The sequence below is a fragment of the Dermacentor albipictus genome, chromosome 5 (assembly GCF_038994185.2).
Source record: "Dermacentor albipictus isolate Rhodes 1998 colony chromosome 5, USDA_Dalb.pri_finalv2, whole genome shotgun sequence".
Classification (NCBI taxonomy): domain Eukaryota; kingdom Metazoa; phylum Arthropoda; class Arachnida; order Ixodida; family Ixodidae; genus Dermacentor; species Dermacentor albipictus.
Genome location: NC_091825.1, coordinates 107,157,782 through 107,179,004, shown reverse-complemented (window position 1 = coordinate 107,179,004; position 21,223 = coordinate 107,157,782). Strand labels below are relative to the sequence as shown.

General features: G+C 46.3%; 1 protein-coding gene across 1 annotated transcript in view; it reads right to left on the bottom strand.

Annotated features, from left to right (window-relative positions):
• Positions 1 to 21,015, bottom strand: part of LOC135897139 (uncharacterized) — a 28,503-nt gene extending 7,488 nt beyond the window's left edge. The window contains exons 1-16 of the mRNA XM_065425703.2: positions 20,827 to 21,015; positions 16,712 to 16,830; positions 15,832 to 15,948; positions 14,159 to 14,222; positions 13,552 to 13,754; positions 11,035 to 11,182; positions 10,645 to 10,740; positions 10,479 to 10,560; positions 10,322 to 10,406; positions 9,998 to 10,108; positions 9,778 to 9,864; positions 7,898 to 8,010; positions 3,698 to 3,847; positions 1,696 to 1,756; positions 212 to 281; positions 33 to 137 (exon numbers count right to left, since the gene is read on the bottom strand). Coding sequence (XP_065281775.2) covers positions 33 to 137; positions 212 to 281; positions 1,696 to 1,756; positions 3,698 to 3,847; positions 7,898 to 8,010; positions 9,778 to 9,864; positions 9,998 to 10,108; positions 10,322 to 10,406; positions 10,479 to 10,560; positions 10,645 to 10,740; positions 11,035 to 11,182; positions 13,552 to 13,754; positions 14,159 to 14,222; positions 15,832 to 15,948; positions 16,712 to 16,830; positions 20,827 to 20,872 — 1,657 coding nt within the window. The 5' untranslated portion in view covers positions 20,873 to 21,015. The remainder of the gene's footprint in view (positions 1 to 32; positions 138 to 211; positions 282 to 1,695; positions 1,757 to 3,697; positions 3,848 to 7,897; positions 8,011 to 9,777; positions 9,865 to 9,997; positions 10,109 to 10,321; positions 10,407 to 10,478; positions 10,561 to 10,644; positions 10,741 to 11,034; positions 11,183 to 13,551; positions 13,755 to 14,158; positions 14,223 to 15,831; positions 15,949 to 16,711; positions 16,831 to 20,826) is intronic.
• Between the last annotated feature and the right edge of the window lie 208 nt (positions 21,016 to 21,223).

Below are 21,223 nucleotides of genomic sequence, written 5' to 3'. Positions count from 1 at the left end.
AAATTACGAAATGCTCAATAAACACGACGTACGTTCGTGAGCCAGCATGTAGGAGCCTAGTCCGTGGCTGACACCGTGCAGAAAGTCGAGGCCGACACTCCACAGGGACCGCCTTGCCACCACGTCCAAGGCTCCATCTGCAAAAATAGCGATAATAGTAAATGAACGACTGAGTCATTGAACGACAGCTCAGAGAAAAGACGCAACGAACCTTTGGTTCCTTCAGGAAAAATTGTCAGGAACAAGTCGATCATGCCGATGAGTACCCTCGTGTAGACCTCCTGGATATAGTAAGTTTAGAATATTCTGTTTAAACAAAGTGGAGAACCGGCGTGTTAAACAAAACATCTAATCTGCATTTGAGAGCGTTATCTCTGCACTGAAATCGGTCAAGTACAAAGGGGCAGGTTGAGCGACAGGAGGACCAGCTATCCTGTGTTAGCGAGCGAGGTCTGACGTCAAGCTCCGGCGGAATTTATCTCTTGAATGCAGATTACGATTTTTATTGCGAAAGCAATTACATATATGGCGACTTCAGGCGTACTTCCACTGTCGGCGTCGTCATCGCCGTGATGTTCCGTATAAAGTGCGAGTGCGATAAGATAACGGGCGCGCCGTATACTGTGGATACGAGTTAAAGAGTGCGAGGGTGAGCCGAGGATGGTAGCTCAGCGTTGCGCGCGCAAGGAAGGAAAGTGGGGAGGAAGCGCACCGTCTTCCATTGCGCGCAATGAACCGGGGGTGCGTAGGGGGGGTTCTACTTCGGCGGCGGCTGAGCGCGGCCGCAAGGGCATTAGACAGGTTTAGTTACACGTACGTAGAGGCTTTGCGTACCTAGAGCTCCTACGTGTGAGCAGTGCGCATGCGTAGAATGTAGCGGGCGCGCGCGCGTCTCACGGACGTACGCGAGATTCAATTCTTTGCGTGCGTTTTTTGCGCACGTAGACAGCTTCGCGCGGGAGTTCCGCAAGATCACGAATAAGCGATAGCGGGCCGCGCGCGCGCAGACGGCTCGCATCGAAACACGGCGACAGGACTCAATTGGCTACCGCCGTGTTCGCATTTCCCGATAGATGGAGCTACCGGGTCCCTCTTGGCGTGCGTCGCGTACGTGTAGCTAAAAGCGTTTCAGATGGCGTGCACGTAAGGTGCGTAGGCTTTTCACGTTTGCGAACGTGAAGCCTCTACGTACGTGTAACTAAAACTGTCTAGTATCTTGAAAGCGATATGCGATGGGGTACAGAGTCTAGGTGCGCCGACTTCTGATAGCTTCGTGTACGCTGTGTTCTCGCCGCTTAGTTCGCGTTGAAGCGACAGGCAGCACGAAAGTCAATTCGCTCGCTGTTGCTGCCACTCTTCCTCACGCCAGCGTTTTGACAGCGAGTGTCAACGATCATCGAGTGAGATGCAGTTGTGTTTGCCTTTGGGCGCGTGACACAATGCTTGTTAATTTAGTAAGCTAATGTATGCAAGTTTATAAGGCGGATAAAACTACTGTCCTTGCTTTGTATAGCTGTGCATCGATTGCTATCGCAATCGATGCTTGGTCTTTCACGCGAAATTGCGACTTTCTTCTTCATAACTATTTATCCTTACATGGACATGACTCTTAAAAACGTTGCAATACCAAGGTAGTGGCGTTAACCAACAACAACAGTTAAAATCGGCAGATCCAGTTTTAGTTCCGCGTCTTACTTTTTCGAAGTCCGACGGTACTCCGAAATGAATCGTCCTCGCAATATCAGTAGTGCCGTCACTGCGCAGAAAAAATATTACACACACCTTAAAGCAAAAATATGAGGTCTATGTCTCTCATATCGTGAGTCTACGTTACATGCTTAAGATGTTGTGAAATATATTCTACTGATATATTTATAGCAGTCAGCAATCTTGTGGGCGTCATCATTAAAGAATGTCAAGAAGTGTTTAGAAGGACTTTAAGTTTTCCTACGAAATTGCGTAATCTGACCTCACACAATATGTGCAAAATGTCACGCTGTAAACGAAAATAGTATAGTAATAGTAACAGAGACGACGCGCTGGGTAAGGTGACAAAGTCTTTCAACAAAGTGACATTATATGCAAATAATGACACACTGTGAAATTGCCGCTTCATTGTGTCTATATATAAAGTTTTATTTAGTCTCTATTCCTCCTCCTATCCCTATCTTGATTCATCATGTGCTGTTCAGCGTACGCTGATTTAGCATGTCATGCAAGAAACTGGCAGCGTTGTCAAACCGTGCTGGACTACAAGGTGAAGTAAAACACGTGCAGAAGGTGCGCTCCCATAGCTTTCGCTTCAGTGCCACAGAAAGTTGAAGTTGGCCACGAGCATGCACACATATTTAATAAAGCGTTTACGGGGAGAGCAGCGGGAATTGCCAAACCTTTCATAGTTGCTTTTTCGTGTATTCTGTATGCACGTTTTACAGGAAGCCTCCAGACAATCTTACTTTGCGACCTCCTTTGCTAACAATTTGTATGCATTTTTGCTGTAACACATGGAACCAACCAATAAGCCTCGAAGCTGAAAGTAATGCCTACTTGTTCTGTCAGTTTAGTACCATTTTATTATGGTGTTGCCTTGATACATTTTACTCTCACTCTGCTTTCTTTATTTCAGTCTCTCCTCTCAATGGACTATAAGAAGCGATGATAGCGCGAAAAGTTGTAACAATCGCATATAACTTACAAGTAGGAAAGTGCGGACACACGAAGGACGGGTGCTGTTCACGACTATCGTTATATATCGAGCACATCGTGCTCTAACAAGCACGATGTGCTTAGATTGACCAGCAAACAAAATCTGTCAACAAATGTATTTGAAATAAAGTCTGATTGATTGATTGATTGATTGATTGATTGATTGATTGATTGATTGATTGATTGATTGATTGATTGATTGATTGATTGATACGCAGAGCCCGTGTTTGCAAGCGTTCGAGCACTGACGCGTGCATGCATGGCTAACCATATGCTCAACAAACGCAGTGAATGTGCACTGCGTTGCAACAGCAAACTGCGCATGTAAGTGTCATGCACGAATATCGCGTTCCAGCGCTGAAGATGATACTACTTTAATTGTGCTACAGCCAGTGTAAGTTGTATAAATTTAAATATGCCAGAAAGGCGTACCTCCAACCGCAAGCGCTTTCAGAGCACAAAATATGAGGGGGAGGGGGGGAATAAAGAAAGAACGTCTTTGCATCATTCATCGAATTGAAACCTCCAGTGGATACTTTGCCGTTTGGCCACCATTTCGATTAACCTAACTTTGAGATTAGTGTTAAATTGAATTGCTTGATCCAGGAGGTGCACGTAATGTGCCAAAACAACCATGGTACTATGAGAGACGCCGTTGTGTGGGACATAGGAATAATTGTGACCAGCTGGTGTTCTTTATTGTGCACCCGAAATCAAAGTACAAGTGAGTTTGTTTGTATTTCGCCTCCCCCCACCCAATGCAATCGCCGCGGTTTGTAATCGAGCCCGCAACCTCATGCTGAACAGCTGAACGTCATAGCCACTGCGTCACCGCGGCGGATGCCACGTGCTATTTAACTTTTCGTTGTGTAGTCCGAAAATGTTCACGTACGGCTGCACTTAAACGTAATACCTTACATCTGGTACATGAATTCATTCCACTATGTATAAGGCAGTGCCGCGATGTGACACTGTGTGCATGCATGCTTACAGGTACTGCGCCCCGGAGTCAATGAGCACCAGGCTGGCGTTGCTGATGTAACCTCCGGACCCGTTGTGGGCGTGATGGCTGGGAACCGCGGCGTTGGGACCCACGGCCGCCACGCTGCTGAAACTCTCGCCCCGGTAGTGCTGCTGGTGGCTGCGTCGCACGGCGTTGCATCCAAGAAAAAAAATTAAAAAAAAAATTAATTCAAGGGTTTCGACGTGCCAAAATGACGATCTGATCACAATTCTGGCCGTAATGAAGTCTCCGGATTAACGCTTGACATCCTGGTACACGAGCGCTTTTTTTGCATTTCGCCCCCACATAGGAATAGGGCCGCAGCAGCTGCGGTGGAACCCGTTACCTCGAGTTCAGCAGCCACGTCCAAGCAAAATACATGTTCGAAACATGCTGGACCACGACCAGAGAACGTCGTCAGCTGTTATTTCCTGCTGTTGTTTTCTTTCGTAATACAATTTCATGCTCAACGAAGGGAATTTTTTTCGCAGTTCGTTGCTTGCTTATTTCCTGAACCGTTATGCACAGGTGTGCTTATGCTATGGGATGCCGGTATCAGTTAGTACTTTAGCGCTGCGAACGTAGTGAACGTGCGGGAGCTTCGCGCGTTGCATGTTTCAGAATTTCGCGCTATGCGCGTTCGCCATGACGTCGCTTATTTGCGATGACCAGACAAAAAAAGAAAAGTTTAATGATGGGCGTTTACGCTACGAAGCTACAATATCGCTATGCCAGGTGCTGTAATTTTTTGGCCAGCTGGCGTTCTTTAATTCTTGCCCGCCGCTGAGTACACGAGCGTTATCGAGTACCTCCCCCCACCCCCCTCCCTCTCACCAAAATGCTGCCACAGAAGCTGGAGACTAAATTAAATTTTGGGGTTTTACGTGCCAAAACTACTTTCTGATTATGAGGCACACCGTAGTGGAGGACTCCGGAAATTTCGACCACCTGGGGTTCTTTAACGTGCACCTAAATCTAAGCACACGGGTGTTTTCGCATTTCGCCCCCATCGAAATGCGGCCGCCGTGGCCGGGATTCGATTCGACCCCGCGACCTCGTGCTCAGCAGCCCAACACCATAGCCACTGAGCAACCATGGCGGGTAAGCTGGAGATCGAGTTTGAGATTTCGCGCTCGGCAGCAGAACGCCATAGCCAATGAACCAAAAAGGAGTGCTTAGAGTATGGAGTTGTCGCTTTTTCACTTCCACCCGATTGCAACAAATTTCCTGAACCCTTCAGTATTTTTACGCTACACTATTAGGCAAAGGTATACACCTTTGGGGTGTATATCTGCCACACAAAAATAATCGTCATCTGCCTTGCTTGCGTTTCCTTTCTTGAAAACGTCCTGCCCGCTACATTCCTGTCGGGAATGCATGTCATGCCGACACTACGCACGCCGTTCGTTACTGGAAAGTACGGGGCTCGCCGGGTTGAAGAAGGGAAATGCGGACAAGACAGATGACGATTATCGTTGTGTGGCAAAATGGTGTAATCTTGCTTAAGAGTGCATACCTTGGCATTATAGAAGGTTTTAGAAATGCAGAAGTGTGCAAACGCGGCAGCTTTTGTGTGAAGGAGTCAGGGTTCACATGATCCACGCTGTGCGTTCTCAGAACGAGCGATGCGCTGCGCGGCTTTCGCGAAAACGCTATACCCAGTGTGCAGCGCAGACGGGCGGCTTCATCCGTGTTGCAAGACTTGCGTAATTTCGAAAAAGGGCGGTAGCAATGAACGTTCGCTGTTTGTGCTTTCACACATAGATGGCGACACTGCGACGCCCGACTGTAACGACGTGTCAAGGACTTGCGCGCGGCCGCGCGAAGCGGAAGTATACACGTGTGTTTCAGCGATATTCTCAATAGGCGCAAATTTCGAGACTCTGCATGCTGCGGTGCCTACAAGGCCACCACCACGTTCAAACGCTAAGTTCTAGGTCAGCTGATGGTTCTGAAGCTTGAACTGCTATTTAACCATATATGTGTAATGCAACGAAGCAACAGTCTATGTATACTATTTATGCAATAGCGAGGGACGACTAAATTCCAACTTCATCACGTGCTTGCACCTAAAGGGACCCTAAAGACAAGTTATTTCATATTTATTAGCAAATTACCAGTCTACACTACCGATAACGCGATAACGATAACGTCTATAACGCGATAAGAGGCTTGGTGAGCTAGAAAAGGGCGCAAATAAGAAGGACGGGTGGCGTCACGGCCTTTAATTTCCCGCACCAGCTTTCCATGACGTCACGGATTTTGACGGCGTCTGTCCGGATACAGTTAGCTCGTTATTGCTAAAGATAGACTGCGTTCCATTCTATAAGTGCCAGAGACTGAATCTGACAAGATTTAGGAACGTTAACCGGCCTATAATGGCCCGAATACGAAAAGATGCTCCAAATTCTTGACGTCAGACTGACGCACCGGTGCTTCGGTTTCGGCGCGAAATTCAAAAATTGTAATATTCAATTTCCTTTCTGGTTTAATTATTGCTACGAAATTAACGCTAGTTTCGAAAGAATGTGTTATCAGCCTGATGTCATTCAATCTTTCTATTTAGTGTCCCTTTAGGACACGAGTACGCGTCTTGGTCGCTGTTGGCTGCTGCGTCACGAGAAATAAGTATCTTTTTTTTTCGTTTTTTGGGGAGTGGGGTGGGGGGACTTACGTGTCATAACCACAATCTGATTATGAGGCACGCAGTAGTGAGGGACTCCGGATTAATTTTGACCAAATAAGATTTTTTTAACGAGCACCGAATGCACGTTACACAGGTGTGTTAGCACTTCGCCCCCATCGAAATGCGGCTGCCAGGGCCGGCATTTGATCCCGCGCTATCGGGCTTATCAGCGTAACACCAAGGCCACCACGTCACCGCGGCGGGTCGAAGACGAAGGCAATGTACGATGCTTGTTAAGGGGAGTATGTTGAAGAGATACAAGTAACAAATCAGTCGCATGGGAAGCATGTCATAAATAAAATCTGGTACATCTAAATTTTCGCACTGCAGGGGCTGCATTACACTAAACATCACTTGTAAGCCTTTTGACTTGGCCGCGATAACCAGACGCTCTGTCACGCCACGTAATTTCATATTGCATGTGTTCGAGCACGTACGTAGATACTTCTAGAACTACTGAACCACCCCTTTGGCTATCGCTTAATTTAAAAATTTCAAACAACAAATCCAAACATAGAACGACAGAAAGTTGAGATATAGTTGGTAGGAATTCATGTTTCAGAAGAAAGTTAGGTATGCAGACATAGACACAAGAGGGAAACGGACAACACAAACGCCGACTTTCAGTTGAAGGGTTGCCCAGTGGCGGAAAAGAAGATAGACGCAAAACTTGCCCTCGCCGCCCGTCAAACCTAACTGCGCAAGCGCAGAAGAGGCAGCGCTAACCGTCAATCTGGGAAATACGCGGGCCTAGGCGAAAGATAACTTTTTAGGCACGATATTTCATCTTTTTGTAAGATAACCGAAGGTTGGCTTACGCACGCCCTTCTCCTATTATTTATATGCCAAGCCTCAACCATAAGACACCCTTCTTGGTTCTTATGTCTGAAAACTATACTGTCATCACATTCTGGACCTCATACACAGTCGCGACAGTGCAACAAAAAGTTAGACGGAGTTCATCCGGTTCACAACTTTTTATGCTCAATTAATATCTGATGTAGCCTGCCTGTCTAGATAAAACCAGCCTATCTGTCTGCCCTGGATAAAAACAACCGCCGTAAAAAGGGACCTTATAAATCACGCCCATAACGATATTATGCGAACTTGGTGTGTTTTACATAGCCCCTGTTGGGGCCTTTTGCCGTTCACCTGTTCTTTCTTTCTCTGCACGGCTGAGCATAACATCTCAAACTTATTCCCTAACGCATAACTTCCCTAATTTGCTCCCTAATGAATCCAAGCTGCGGAGAGGAGGGACAAGATGTGACAAACGCTGCAATTGGTTTTCACGGTTTTCAACAAAATCTCTTTTTTTTTCTCTCCCTCTTTCTGACTCTCTCGCAGGTCAGATGTAGAACACTGTGAATGAATCATCTTGCTAGACCACATATTATTGCATCCAAAGTGGTAATCAAGTTGCAATAGTTGTGACAATACACGTCACGTGAAAGGTAAACGGAAAAGTCGAAGCACTGTAATCTATCAGAGGCTGCGTATACCTCCTTAGCCGTTCCAGCTCATAGATGACGCGTGCTTCTGTCCACGGCTTTTTAGACAAGTAGTCCCTCTCCATGTGCGCGAGCATGGTCACAAACACGATCGAGTCTTTCAACTGCAGAAAAAAAAAACATAATAGTGAGAAAGTGCATCTCAGTACATTCGGTGTGCTTAGATTTCCCTTTATTTTTTATTTTTATTTAAAGATTGCTGACATAATATTTCCAACCTTATATATCTTTTGCGTTAAGTAAAGGTCCTGCATCTTGAAACCATAAAAAAGAAAACTGAAAAGCCCCAGAGAGCCCAAAACAATTTACTATGGTAGCTTATTCTACGAACCGGTTTTGGTTTCACTTCCAAGTATGCATGTCGAGAGGGCATGACGCAGAAGGTGGCTACGGGGTAGCAGGACATCGCGAAGTTTTGGCACCAGATCTAGCTCGCCCACTGCGCAGCCCAATGCAGCATCACAACAGACCACCGAGTGAGCTGGAGCGAGTGCCCATACCATGGCCCGAACGTCAGAATGTCCTGCTCTCACGTGACTACCATCTGCGTCATGACGTCACGAGCACACATCTCCTGGAGAGCGAAACGAAACAGAAATTGGTTGGTAGGAAAGTTATCATCGTAAAATATGTAGGGCGCTCTGAGGCTTGCCAGAATTTTTCCTGATGTTGCCACTTCATGGAGCTTTGAAATAAAAAGAATGTGAAACGTCGGAAATGTGTCAGTACCCCTTTAATACGCACACACAATAAATTACGGCACGAAATTATAAACGATGAACTTGAGTTATGGCCAAATACATGGTCTAGACCCCAAGTCAGACAACGTTTCAACAACTCACTGACTATCTTCTCACGGTGTAGTTAGGATCGCTTGCCATGAGAACTATGTTTGACTAATTCTCTCTCGGCCATATAATAAATGTGCTTTTTACACAAACACACCTCCACCCAAGGAAGAGGGTAGTTTATTTCCCCAATATCATGAATATGACGGAAAGAAAAACAAACCAGCCAGAATTCCCTGCGCATTTAAAAACCCTTCAATTAAGCTGCGCCCTTTCCCAAGTATCAGTGAATGTTGGCTGCATTTCAAACAATATCTTTCTCTCATTCGCTCATTCTAATTCGAAGACTGACTTGAATGACGACTTTTATCTCTTCCCTAGTTTGTTCATGGAGTAGCCTTGTACTTGTTAAGCTCAAAGCAGGGCGCGCGAGCACTGTGTGTCTATAACACTGTAAATAGGCTATTTTCTCTCTTCCTTTCTTTCTTTCTTTCTTTCTTTTCACGACGGACGAAATTGGTGGCGTCAGAAGGAGGTGAACATCGGCATTGGCTTTCTTGTGCTGGACAGCAATCTTTCCAGGATCAGATATGATGTCCTATAGTAGTGGCAAGAGTTGTTTAAAAGATGTAGTCAAAAGCCAGCAGGTCATACCTGCTCAAAAAAACCCCGAGCCAATAGCTGGCGTAGTCCTATTGACATCAAGGACAAGGATAGTCTTCGTTCAAGTACTCTTACTTGTTCGCTTACCCCAGCTATCACTGCAGTAGTTCACGCGTCACAATGCAGGAATCTATTACCCGCATATTTGTGAATTATTTCTCATGGTGTTCCCGAGCATTGCGTATTTCTGAATTGTGACATTTTTTGGTGTAGGTTATCGAGAAAGGCGTCGATGCACGAGTATGTGAATTGTAAAAGAATGTTTTGTTTACGAGAAATGAACGAGAAAAGCTCATATTGCCGATGTAAGCGCCAAGAGGTCAGTGAGACAAGCTGGAACGCCGCCGGGAGTGAAGGCGTTAGCTTGATCGTGGCCCTTCATTTCATTCACTACAAGACAAATTAAACAGTCGAACTTACGTGAGCATTTCGTAGTCCTCGCAGTTCGATGTTGTTCTTCACAGTCATCATCATTTTTATTGGGGCCTCACTGACAACCAGCTTGTCCTGTCGGGAAAACAGACGACCAGAGTGTCTACTTAAGTATATTTATTTGTTAAGTGCAGCATTCAAAGGGTATGATTAATTATGTCGCCAAAGCTTCAATTCGGTCGTGAAAAGTATGCACGGGATAGCTTACTATGTCAATGTGGCCGCAGATTGCATAACTGCAGAATGGTGATACGAGCAGCCTGTTCACTGCGTTTCCATTGATGTTCATCTCGTTGTAAACAAGCTTGTAGTCTCTCCACTAAAAAAAAAAAACGATTCTTGTCACATTTCTCATCGATTGATCGATCAGTAACGATTGATTGGCTGACCGACTGACTGACACTTTTATCAGGTAATCGACTGACCGACCAAGCGCTTGATCAACGCACAGTATTACTGACCACCCTACAGATGAAATCGGTGGATTGATTGACTGACAGACCGGTTGAGTGATTAATTGCAATTAGCCTACCTGGACACAAGCCCAGTTGTTGCAGTCTTCCATGATAAGGTAATTTCGGACCTCGGACGTCAATTTTCGTGCGCTCACGTACAGTCTAAAGGGGAAGAGGGACAAAGTAAAACGATTAATCAAACATTCACACTCTGTCCTCAATCCCGGCGCTTACCTTTGTTCGTCTTGTGACAGGAAAACGAAGGCCTCAAACACGGGCGTGTACGGCACGTCATTGCCGCGCATGTTGTACAGCCCTGCAGGTGAACAATGCAAGACAGGAGCGTGCTGGCTCGCACAAGAAGGAAAAAGCTATTGCTGCAATGCATCCACCTGCTTACATGCGATTTCTCCCAGGTCCGTTATCAAAATGGCGTCAATGCCGGACTTCTTCAGAAATTCGCGCACTTTGCGAACCTTGTCCTGCCAGCTCTCACCTAAGTGAGGCAAAAAGGAAGAAAAAAAAACAAGTGCTAGAATTTACAGTCAGGCAGAAAGTACACTTTCTATTCTGGATAGTTTTAGCCAACAACAACACAAAAAGAAGGCAAACAAAGCTAGCACACTCTTCAACGTCCTTTTTTCGTTGAACTATGGGCAGATTTCTGCCCGAGGCGACATGTCAACAAAACACTGAACGAAAATTACGTTAGTGATTCAGAAACAACAGAACAATGTGCGCAGGATCGTAACAGTCACCACGGACAACGCTTATTTCGGCGAACACGAACCGGCAAACTCCACACTGTGAACAACGATGCTGCTGTTGGACTCGTACGGCCTGCCTTCCATGGGCGTCCATATCTCGTCCACCAGATGGCGCGGTTCGCCGACGAGCTCAATGCCAAACGGATGGAGGTTCTCTTCCATCTTGCGGTACTGCATCAAGAGTCAGGAACAGTGACGTTACCAACGCTGCATATCTCAAAGTTAGCTTAAGCAGTAGAATTAGAACCATGGAATTAAAAGAATTAAGCCACTGTGTGAGCAGCTTACGATCTTGTTACAAGGATTTCTTTACCGAGTTCACGCGCACACTGTTCCGATTTATTGTTGGATACAATGTTAGTAACCCAATAACTCGCCAAGCATTTGTGGCGTCAACCGAACCCGTGGGCATTTTTTCAACGATTCGGCAGAGAAGTCGGGCTGAAGTCGCAAAGCTTTTCTTTCGTAAGAACTATTTGCCTGTGGCCGGTCCCCTTCACAAACATGTCCGACATCACGACAGACTGGCACTTGTTCTTACAAAGAGTAGTAGCGTAAGAACATTTTTACGAATGTGGGCCCCTGATATATACCGGGTGTTTCAGCAAACTTTCAATCCTTCTTTTTAAATGGCTTGTGGCAGATAGCACAATTTTAGTCCATGAGCTAGTCTACTCAAAGAAGCGGACATTACTTGCAAAAAAATTTTTTAATGCATAAGCGACTAATTAACAAAACACACTAATTACGTTTAACTAATTACCTTATGGCACATATTGCAATTTACAAATTATAGCTGGGGAGTTCGCAAGGCGGATCCACTGGGAACGAATTATCGGGATGACACCACTTTCGAGAGTTCCCGAAAATTCCCGAACTTTGCGCAGAAATGCATTGGTGTTCCAGTTACTCTTGTGTTTCAATGCACAAAACGACGTTTCGTCAAGGAAGTAAGTAAGCGCATATCTCGTAAATAGTGTGATCCACACAATTCTTTTCGAGTGGGTATGCCTCACCAAGACGGCAAGTTGGGCCAGCTGGTTAGGATTCGCTGTAAGATTCGTAACAGCGCAATGGACACGGACAAAAGGAAGGTAAAAACGACACGGCGCAGCACTGTGTCATCGTTTTTTCCTGCCTTTTGTCCGTGTCTTGTGTTGCGCTGTTACCAACCTTACAAAGGATATGCCTCGCAGACTCATCCGCTAGAATTCGTAAGCTGCAATATGTGCCATAAGATGATAGTTAAAAGCTTAATTAGTCGATTATGCATTTCAATTTCTTGTGCAAGTAATGTTCGCCTCATCAAGCAGACTAGCTTATGGACTAGAATTCTGCTATCTGCCACAGGTAAATTCTAAAGATAAAAAGTTTGACACTGTTAGCTATATAGTATATGCATGTGTATAGTGTATAGCCCTTTGGGTAACACTTGTTAGCGCCTTCCCGTCCTACATTCGCAGCCTCTTTCTGCGTACGCGCTAGAATTGCTTCGCGAGAAGGAAGGAAGGAAGGAAGGAAGGAAGGAAGGAAGGAAGGAAGGAAGGAAGGAAGGAAGGAAAAAACTTTATTTAAGGTCAACACTAAGGCCTAGTAAAGTAGAGCGCCTGCCCCGCTAAGGCTCGTTGTTCATCCTTCGAGTCCGAGTGAAGCCAAGCACTCCAGGAAGGTCGGGAAGGGTAAGGAAAATGAGGAGAGGTAATGGCAGCGTTACATGAGTACAGAATGTGTTCTACACCTGCCCTTATCTCCGGACAGTTGGGGCAGTGAGCTGTGCTACGCCAACCGAAGTTGTAGAGCATTAGTGGCGTGAGAAGAGTGTTCGTTTGAACTTTACGAAGGACATGTGCTTGTTCCGTGTTGAGTGAGGTTGGGGCAAAATAGTGCGGTTTTCCTTGATGTTCTTGTAGTGTTCAGCTATTTGCGCTTTGTACGTGGCAGCGTCTTCCACTGTCGTTGGATTTGGCCCGGGAATCGAGGGCGCCCGGAGGTTAATTCTGCGGGCACGTTGATGAACCAACTCATTTCCCTCGATCCCAGCATGACCAGGCAACCAACGCAGGGTGATTGTAATGTTCGGTTTGCGGTTACAGGATTCTGTTAAGATGTCATGTAGGTGTATTTCCAACAGTTGTTGTTGTATCTTGCGAATGGCTTTGCTGGAGTCGGTATAAAGGTTGATGTTACTGGAGTGGTGCTTAGTGAGTAGAGAGGCTTCTTGTATGGCATATATTATCGCGCGAGTCTCCAGATTGGCTATGTTGGGAGGGTTGGAAAATGGCCCAGCAGTTTGGATGATCGGTGCTGTCTGTCCAGGTGTATATATTGCATACGCGTATGATCCCATGTCAGAGCGTGTGGCGTCCGTGTATATCGTGATGCATTTCCTGTCTATATGGTGATGTTTTGCTTGCGCTTGACGTCGACCGTCATGTAGGTGTGCCGTCAAAATTTTTTTGGTATGTTTGTAAATGCAATGTTGCGTGGTAGCGGAGGGCTTCGCGAGAGGGAAAGCTCGGACATGGCGCGAGAGCACTCGCCTCCTGGAAAGGCACGATGCGCGCGTCGACGCCGACGCGCGAGCTCCCGCGCAGGTTGCTCTTGAGCCACTCCTCGATGACCGGCACGTCCGGCTGGCCGCCGTTCATGAGCACCCAGTTGCAGTCGAGCTCCTCCTCGGCCTGCAGCATGAACCGGCTCTCCACCCACACGGCGGCGAAGTCCAGCAGCACGACCGCGGTGCCTGGTTTGAGAGAGTTATGACAGCGGTAAAGTGGAAAGTTGGGCTAGTTGGCGAGTGATCATCATACTTTGCTGGTGAAGCAGCGCACTGACACGGACACGGTGAAGACAAACAGGAAACAGGAGTGTCGTCTTTTCCTGTTTGTCTTCACTGTGTCCGTGTCAGTGCGCTGCTTCACCCAGCAAGGTATGATTATAACAGCAGCCGCGGTTGCGCAGTGGCCACCCGACGACTTGCGCGAGTCTTGTTACTGGCTTGACTGAACCAGCAGAATCGGCTCATTGGTTCATTCTGCTGGTTCAGTCGAGCCAGTGACAAGACTTACCCAAGTCTTGTTACTGGTTTGACTGAACCAGCAGAGTGAACCAGTGAGCCGATGAACCACGCTTAAGTTTGAAACTTACCCGTGTCTCCCGAAAAGCCGGTGAGGTACTGTCTCCTCTTGTAATGCGGCGGCACGAATTCACTCTAAGTGGACACATATAAAAAGAAGAAAAAAGAGGGCGTGGTTTACTCGTCGAGTGCGATAACCCGGTCAGAGTGATAAATTTATTGTCCCTTTGAACGAGTGCGCTTATTTTCACTGATTGCCATTTAGGCGGCCTCGGTGCTATACACTAAAACAAAATATTTCGAATGAATGGCAGGGAAGACAGGGAGCAACAGAAATCTCTTGAAGTGATTATTAGCATTTGGAAAGTACCAGTATTTGGAGTCATAAATAATGTTTCATAAACAAATACACATTTCAATAAACTTTTTGGACAGCAGCACCGTCGTGCATAATGACAATTATTTAGTTAGTTACAATACATACAGGACAATAGATGTGTATATCTGTGGTCGCTAAAGTGGTGACCGCAGAAAGTGAGGTTTCGTAACGCAAGACGGTTCTTTCTGTTATTGGAACAAACGCACGTGCAGCAGTATACTGGCACATAAGTAACACATTCTTCGATATGTGATATTTTTGTTTTGTCTTACAAGTGTCGTTGTTGAGACTACGTGCTTCAAGGAAGCTGGCCGATATGAATTCAATTTGTTAAGTGCACTAGAATATCGGGCAGCCCCCAAAATATCACTAACACTGATTGACCACAGCTCAAAATGACACAAGACTGGCTCGTCTGATTGACATGTAAATAACATTCCAAGTCCCTCATTACAAAAATTTGGACAAAAGGGCAACCGTGCGCACGTAACAATTGATATATTAAAGGTAACTGCATTAAAAATTACAAGAAAATGCGCGCACATGCATACACATGCGTTTCCTCCAATTTGGCCAGTACCACGCATACTTCTGATTGCGTTATAAGTGCTCTGTGCGCTACCTTTTTCGCAACGCGCCATTCATTGCTGTTTTTGCCGTGCGATAACCAAAACGACAATGACGACGATGACGACGTAACAAACAGCATTTTAAAGTAGCATCCACGCAATAATACTGAAGAAATGATGTGAAATAAAGCTAGGAGATGGAGTATGGAATAAAGGTACGAAGACAGGTTATTCTCTTCGAGATCCGTACACACCAATTGGGCAGAATCTTGGTGCTCCTAAACCCTTTGAATGCCCGTTTATGCCCTGCGGTATTTCTCTTTTTTTTTGCGTGTTGGTTCAGCGAATATTCATATCTACATAGGGAGCTGGTTTTTTGTTCTCGCTTTTTCCCTATTCAGAACCCATCAACAACCCATCAACAACCCATCATTCTTTATTATTTCGCAAACGGACTTGCCACACTGGTTCACTTGCCGAGACAGGGCGACAGAGCACCAAGGCGTGTGCTTGGAATCCAACTTACACAAGTTTTGTGCTTAGATTACCTATACTCAGATGTCCCAACGAGTACGCAATGTGATGTTTTTGCGCGAGTTGACTCGAGAGAGGCAGTGCACTGAAAACACGAAACGAGCATACCCGGGAGAAGTAGGGGTTGGGCGAGGGCGGGGCCTCGATTTATCTCGGGAGTGACAAGTGTAAGAGTAGATATATAGGACCACCTGTACACACCACTAATGGCTCATTGAACTAAGTATTTGACAAAACTTTGAAACGGCAAAAAGTCTCTTACCTTGTGGGCATCCTCGGAAGGCACGATGTATCCTTGAAAGTTCTCTTTGCTCATAAGATGACGAAGCTGTGCCAGTCGACCGGTTGTATTCACTCTCAATGGGGATATAGAGTGATTCTTGAGAAAAGTAAGAAAGAATGACAAAACAAACTATTGGCCTCATTCGAAAATTTCGTGCACCCGATGGTCAGGTTGGAAGCTCACCGTTTTATCATGCGGCTTTCACGTTCGCCTAACCTAGCATGTGGCTATACCTGCTGACATGAACACGTCAATTAAGGCTTCATAAAGGGTGGCATTAGGGATAACCAGAGTTATTCAATCATAGCAGTTCCGAAAACTCGCTTCAAACGCAAGGTATGCACGAGTACTTTTCTGTGAAAAGTTACAAAAGTAACACGGGGGGAGGGGGGGGGGGCACCTATTAATGATAGAATGAAATTCGTCGTCGCCCGTCACCTGTCAAAAAGGGGTAAGATTGCGTAATCAAGCTGAAAAAGAAAGCAGAGCTGATTGAAAATACTGCGTCGATTTGATTGCAGTACATGCTTTGTCGTCCTTATAACGTGACATTTAATAGTTAGCTTTACTGGTCATATGTGCCGCGTACGACAGTCAGCAAACCCCAGATCCAATTACGGTGTCAGTGTTTTGAAACGTGCGACCAATATGTTTTTATTTATACAATTTTATTTATACATTACTGCAGGCCCAAATGAGGGCCCAAGCAGGAGGGGCAGAATACATAAATATTTACGTATGCACGCATATATATACATACAGGCATGAAAAGAAAATGAAGAGCTGTGGTAATGACGTCAGCCCTCATCCGCCCTAATCCCATTGTAAACGGCAAGGTCGTCTTACTGCTTTCACTCACCGAGCCGAAGACACAGGAGGGCCTGCTTTCTTCGGGCTTCGAGAACATGTAGAACGGAGACTTGTGTCGACCGGCATCGTCGAGAATCGTTGGGGGAAGATCGCCGCTTGCAGCCTCGACTGCAACCGAATAGTTGCGGCGGGAATGGAATGCGCTGCTCGGCGCGCTGCTTTTCACGGTTGCCGCACCAAAACTATCTGAGCTGCTACTTCCTATCTGCAGTTGAGTGCAATATTCTGGCTAGTTGCGGAAAACGCCAGCCTTGCTTGAGGGTTTTTCAGTATGCTTTTTAAGAAAAAGGCATTCGTAGAGATTGCGAAGCTGCAGTTATGCGTGTTAGGCGCCACGCAGTAGGCCGTTTGGAATGCAGGCTGTGCACGATCGAGCAGGGATAATAGCTGCTTCCGGGCCGCTATAGCCGCACGTAATTTGGCGTCGCATTACGTGACAACAGGACTCACAAAAATGCTCTGAGCAACAATGTCAACAGAAAAGGGCCACCAAACTGTGCATAGTTTGTCGACTGTTAATAATGTTACCCGGTCTGCTGAATAGCATCCTACATTACAGTTTAGTGTTTTAATCTATGTATAAAGACACACATACTAGACAAAAAAAATATGGCTTTTGTCAATGTATATCTCGCGTAACGTGAAAATTGGAGTTGCGATTGAGGTCGACCTGCACATCTAGACCCAGAATACTGAAAAGAAACCGGAGACCGTGTTCAAAATTACGTAAGAACGCTTAAAGACTGGTCTGTACGTGTTCTTGAACTAGCCACTCAAGATAGCAAAAGGCGTGATAACGAGACAACAGACAACAATCGCCGTCTGCTCTTACGTAATAGAAGTTTTGTGAAAACACGCCCAGATTTCCACTCACTTTAAAGAATCCCGAGTGGTCAAAGTTACCCGAAAGCCTTCCTCTCTAGCACCCCTCAAAGTCCATGAGTAGTTATGGGGCGTAGCAGAGCCCTCAGGTAATAATTAAGCAACGCGAACCATTAATGATGAGGTATGCTGTAACATGTTGTCCCTGTTGTCCACAATTAGTATTAGTACATGGCCACAATTAGTACATGACCGGGATAGTTGGAGAAGTATGGGAGAGGCCTTTGCCCTGCAGTGGGCGTAACTAGGCTGATGAGGATGATGATGATGATGTAACATATCTAACTCATGTGGCACCATGAATTGTTTTAGTCGTAACCACAGCGTCGTCGACGCAACTTCATGTTACGACCCCTGACAGTTGCATAGTCTGCAACGCATCCCATGACATCAAGTACCCATGAAGCTTTGCGAGCTGTCTACCACAGCAGTCACGGTAGACATCGCAACCTTTTAAAGCGAAAGCACTATCGTGTGGCTCCTTACGCGGTGACCTTGCGCGAAACACGGCAGGCGCAAAAAAGGGTACAATACCCACGTGACCTCCTCCGAGCGAGGGGCGTGTGTAAAGGTATGGTCCCTAGAATACCAATATTCTAGGGACCACAGTAGAGGGAACACCTGACTTTCTCCGAGTGAGCGGTGCGTGGAGAGGGAAATGTGCGGCGCGCGCAGACAGAAAAACAGGTGTTGCGTCGCTGACGTAACGCGGCGGCGGCAGTGGTTGCGCGAGGCAATAGACTGCAAAGCGAGATAGCCGGCGATAAAGGACGCTTGCCTGGGGCCTGGGGGCGCTAGGGTATTCCGCGGTAGGCCTCGGAAGTCCGCTACGGCCTCGGATGCTCGCTAAGCGAGAAACGAGGTGCGACGTGCGAAGGGGCGGGAGCAAGGCGTTCGACTACGAGTGCTACTTTCCCCTGCCGGGAGGATACAACGTAATTGCGTTCGGCTTGTGTTACACATTCGTAACACTTATTGGCGACAAGCATGCTGCACCTTTAGATAGTGCATTAAATGCTCGCATGTGTCGTTGTGGAAGCGCCACACGTGTACTTCACGCTGCGGCTCGTTATGTTTTGCAAGAGGTCTGATCCCCGATTGTATAACTTAACGCATTGAAGGCAGCAGGCTTTCGCCTTCAAGTGTTACAGAGAGTGTAACATGCTGCCAAACTTTTTCACACTTCGTTACTTCACACGTGTTATGCAGTGAAACAAAAGTCTCGCTGGTGCGACTTCGTGCAGTTTCTTCGCTAAAATATTCCGCACAAACAGGTGATAACAGGGAGGCGCCGAGCGCTATTTCGTGCCTCTTTCTCGTCTGTTTATGCTTAGAAGTTCACGGCAGTGAATTATACACAAACTAACCGCACAGCACATACATCTCAGCGTTAAAGGCAGCAGATGCGCATATTTACAGAATGCGTGTAAAACCAAGCGGAATCCTGCAGGAGAACGACAGGGAAACAATTAAGGAACGTAGACAACGGAAATCGCGTCCACCATGCCTCTCTCCTTTGCCTGCATACAGTGGTGCCTCGCTGAGCAAACACCTCGCTCGGCGAACACTTCGAAAAGCGAACCGGGCACGTTCGCAACTCTTTTAGGTCCCAGAGCGAACCTCTTTTCTCGAAGCTAAAGACACGCCTGCGCGCAGGTGCACCTCCATGTTTTCTAGGTCAACATTTTCTCTCGCTTAGCCTCACTCTCAACTCCCCTTCAGAAATGTGCTGAAGGGCAGAGGCAGGTGACTTTGGAACAATCCATCCGTCTCGTACCTCCAAAAAATTAGTACAGAGACAACAAAATGTTCTTCACAAGAGGTGTCTTTCGCCTAATCTAGCTGAGCGACACCCGGACTGAATTGAGAAAGTGTTTTTAAATGTTGAGATGAACATAAATACTGGCGTAAGTGCCTATCTTTTCATCCTACGCTACCTCTTTCTGGATCTCGAAGATCCTCCTTCCTTGGTAAATACATTGACGAATTTGACAAATCTCTTCTGACATGTCTGGGAATGACATTACGGGGCTTCCCATGGGAAATAGTGGGAACACGAGTCCCGCGGAACCAATGTCTCGCATAAAAAACCCACCCAGGGAACAAATAAAGCTCGTTCTATGAGGCGCCACTGTATTTTTTATTTTTATTTCGTTGAAAAGCACTCATGAAGCTTGCCTACCAAGTTACATTACTCGATGATGAATATACTTCTGCCCACTTAAAAGTATGGACAATGGATATACATGCAGTTACCGGAGAGTAAGTGTAGCTATTTTCTCCTACCTCATCATAGAACGTATACGCTGGACCAGTGCGGTGGTCATAACGAGATGTAAGGACATTCGTACGGCCCGACACATCCTGTCAAACAGGAACACGTGAACGGAGAGGACTAGCACGCTTTCGGATTAGCATGACGGGAACTAAATCTATGAACCAGCGTAAATATGGCGAGGTCAGAGATGGCAAACAAGGCAAGGCCGCCGTCATACAGAATTTTGACACTTTCGGTCACCAATAAGCACGCATGGTCAATCAGTCAGCATCTTCATTTGTCTCAAAGTCGTCGTCATCATCCTACTTTTAGTCCACTGCAGTAGGAGGAACGCTTCTATCAGAGACCTCCAACTAATCCCGCCTTGCCTATGTCGAGCCCCGTTCTAATTTAACCACGTCTATCCAATTGATTTCTTTACGCCTTTGAATCTGTCCGACCCCTTTGACACCTGTTTCGTTGCTCTAATATACCACCGGCTGCCTGCTCCGCATTACATTGGCTGCCCAACCCCATTTCCTCCTTACAATCTCGACCAGAATAGCATGACCTCTTCCTCCTTTGTTTCGATCGCCAACATCATGCCATCATCCTCCTATAATTTAAGTGTTTACGTCTATAACTTTGCCTTCCATCGTTCTTTTCGCAGTTATCATCATTTCAATTTTCTATGTAACCCAACAAGTTGTGACCCCAACAAAGAGTCACTATACCTTCGTTTATCTGACCGCAGCCGAAGTTAGCTTCGATACAGGTTCACAGAGCCAGCTGTCTAAGACAATTGGATCGGTGCTTTTGGTCTTCCTAAGCATGTGCGCTTGTAAAAAGAAAGAAAGCACGCTCAGTTTTCAACCAGGCAAGGCACTACTAAGCATGAAACCGCTTTGGAAGGGCAGGAAGGGGGACGCTCATCTCACGCGACTGCACACACAGAAGCGACGTACCGGCCAGGGCTGCGAACAAGAGGAAGGCAGTTGCGCTGCGTCTCATCCCCGGCGAGTCACTGGGGACAGTAGTGATTCCTTGCGGAAAACCATGTACACGCCACGATATCGGCAAGAAAACGTCGTCTTCCACAGAGCGAAGAGGCGAACACACGAGGCACAGCAGGCTCAGTGCCGACGATGATGATAATAGTAGCCTCGGTGCCAGTGGCGCATAGCCGAAAAGTGACAGTGGCCAAAGATGTGGCGTCGTAGTCACATTTCGATACGGCGTAAGAAAATTGACGAGGATCAAGTAATGAAAACAAGAACACAAATGAATGCGTATTGTTGAGCGCTCAAGTCAGATTTAACAAAATTAAAAAGTACCAAAAAAAGTGAAATACATACAATTAAC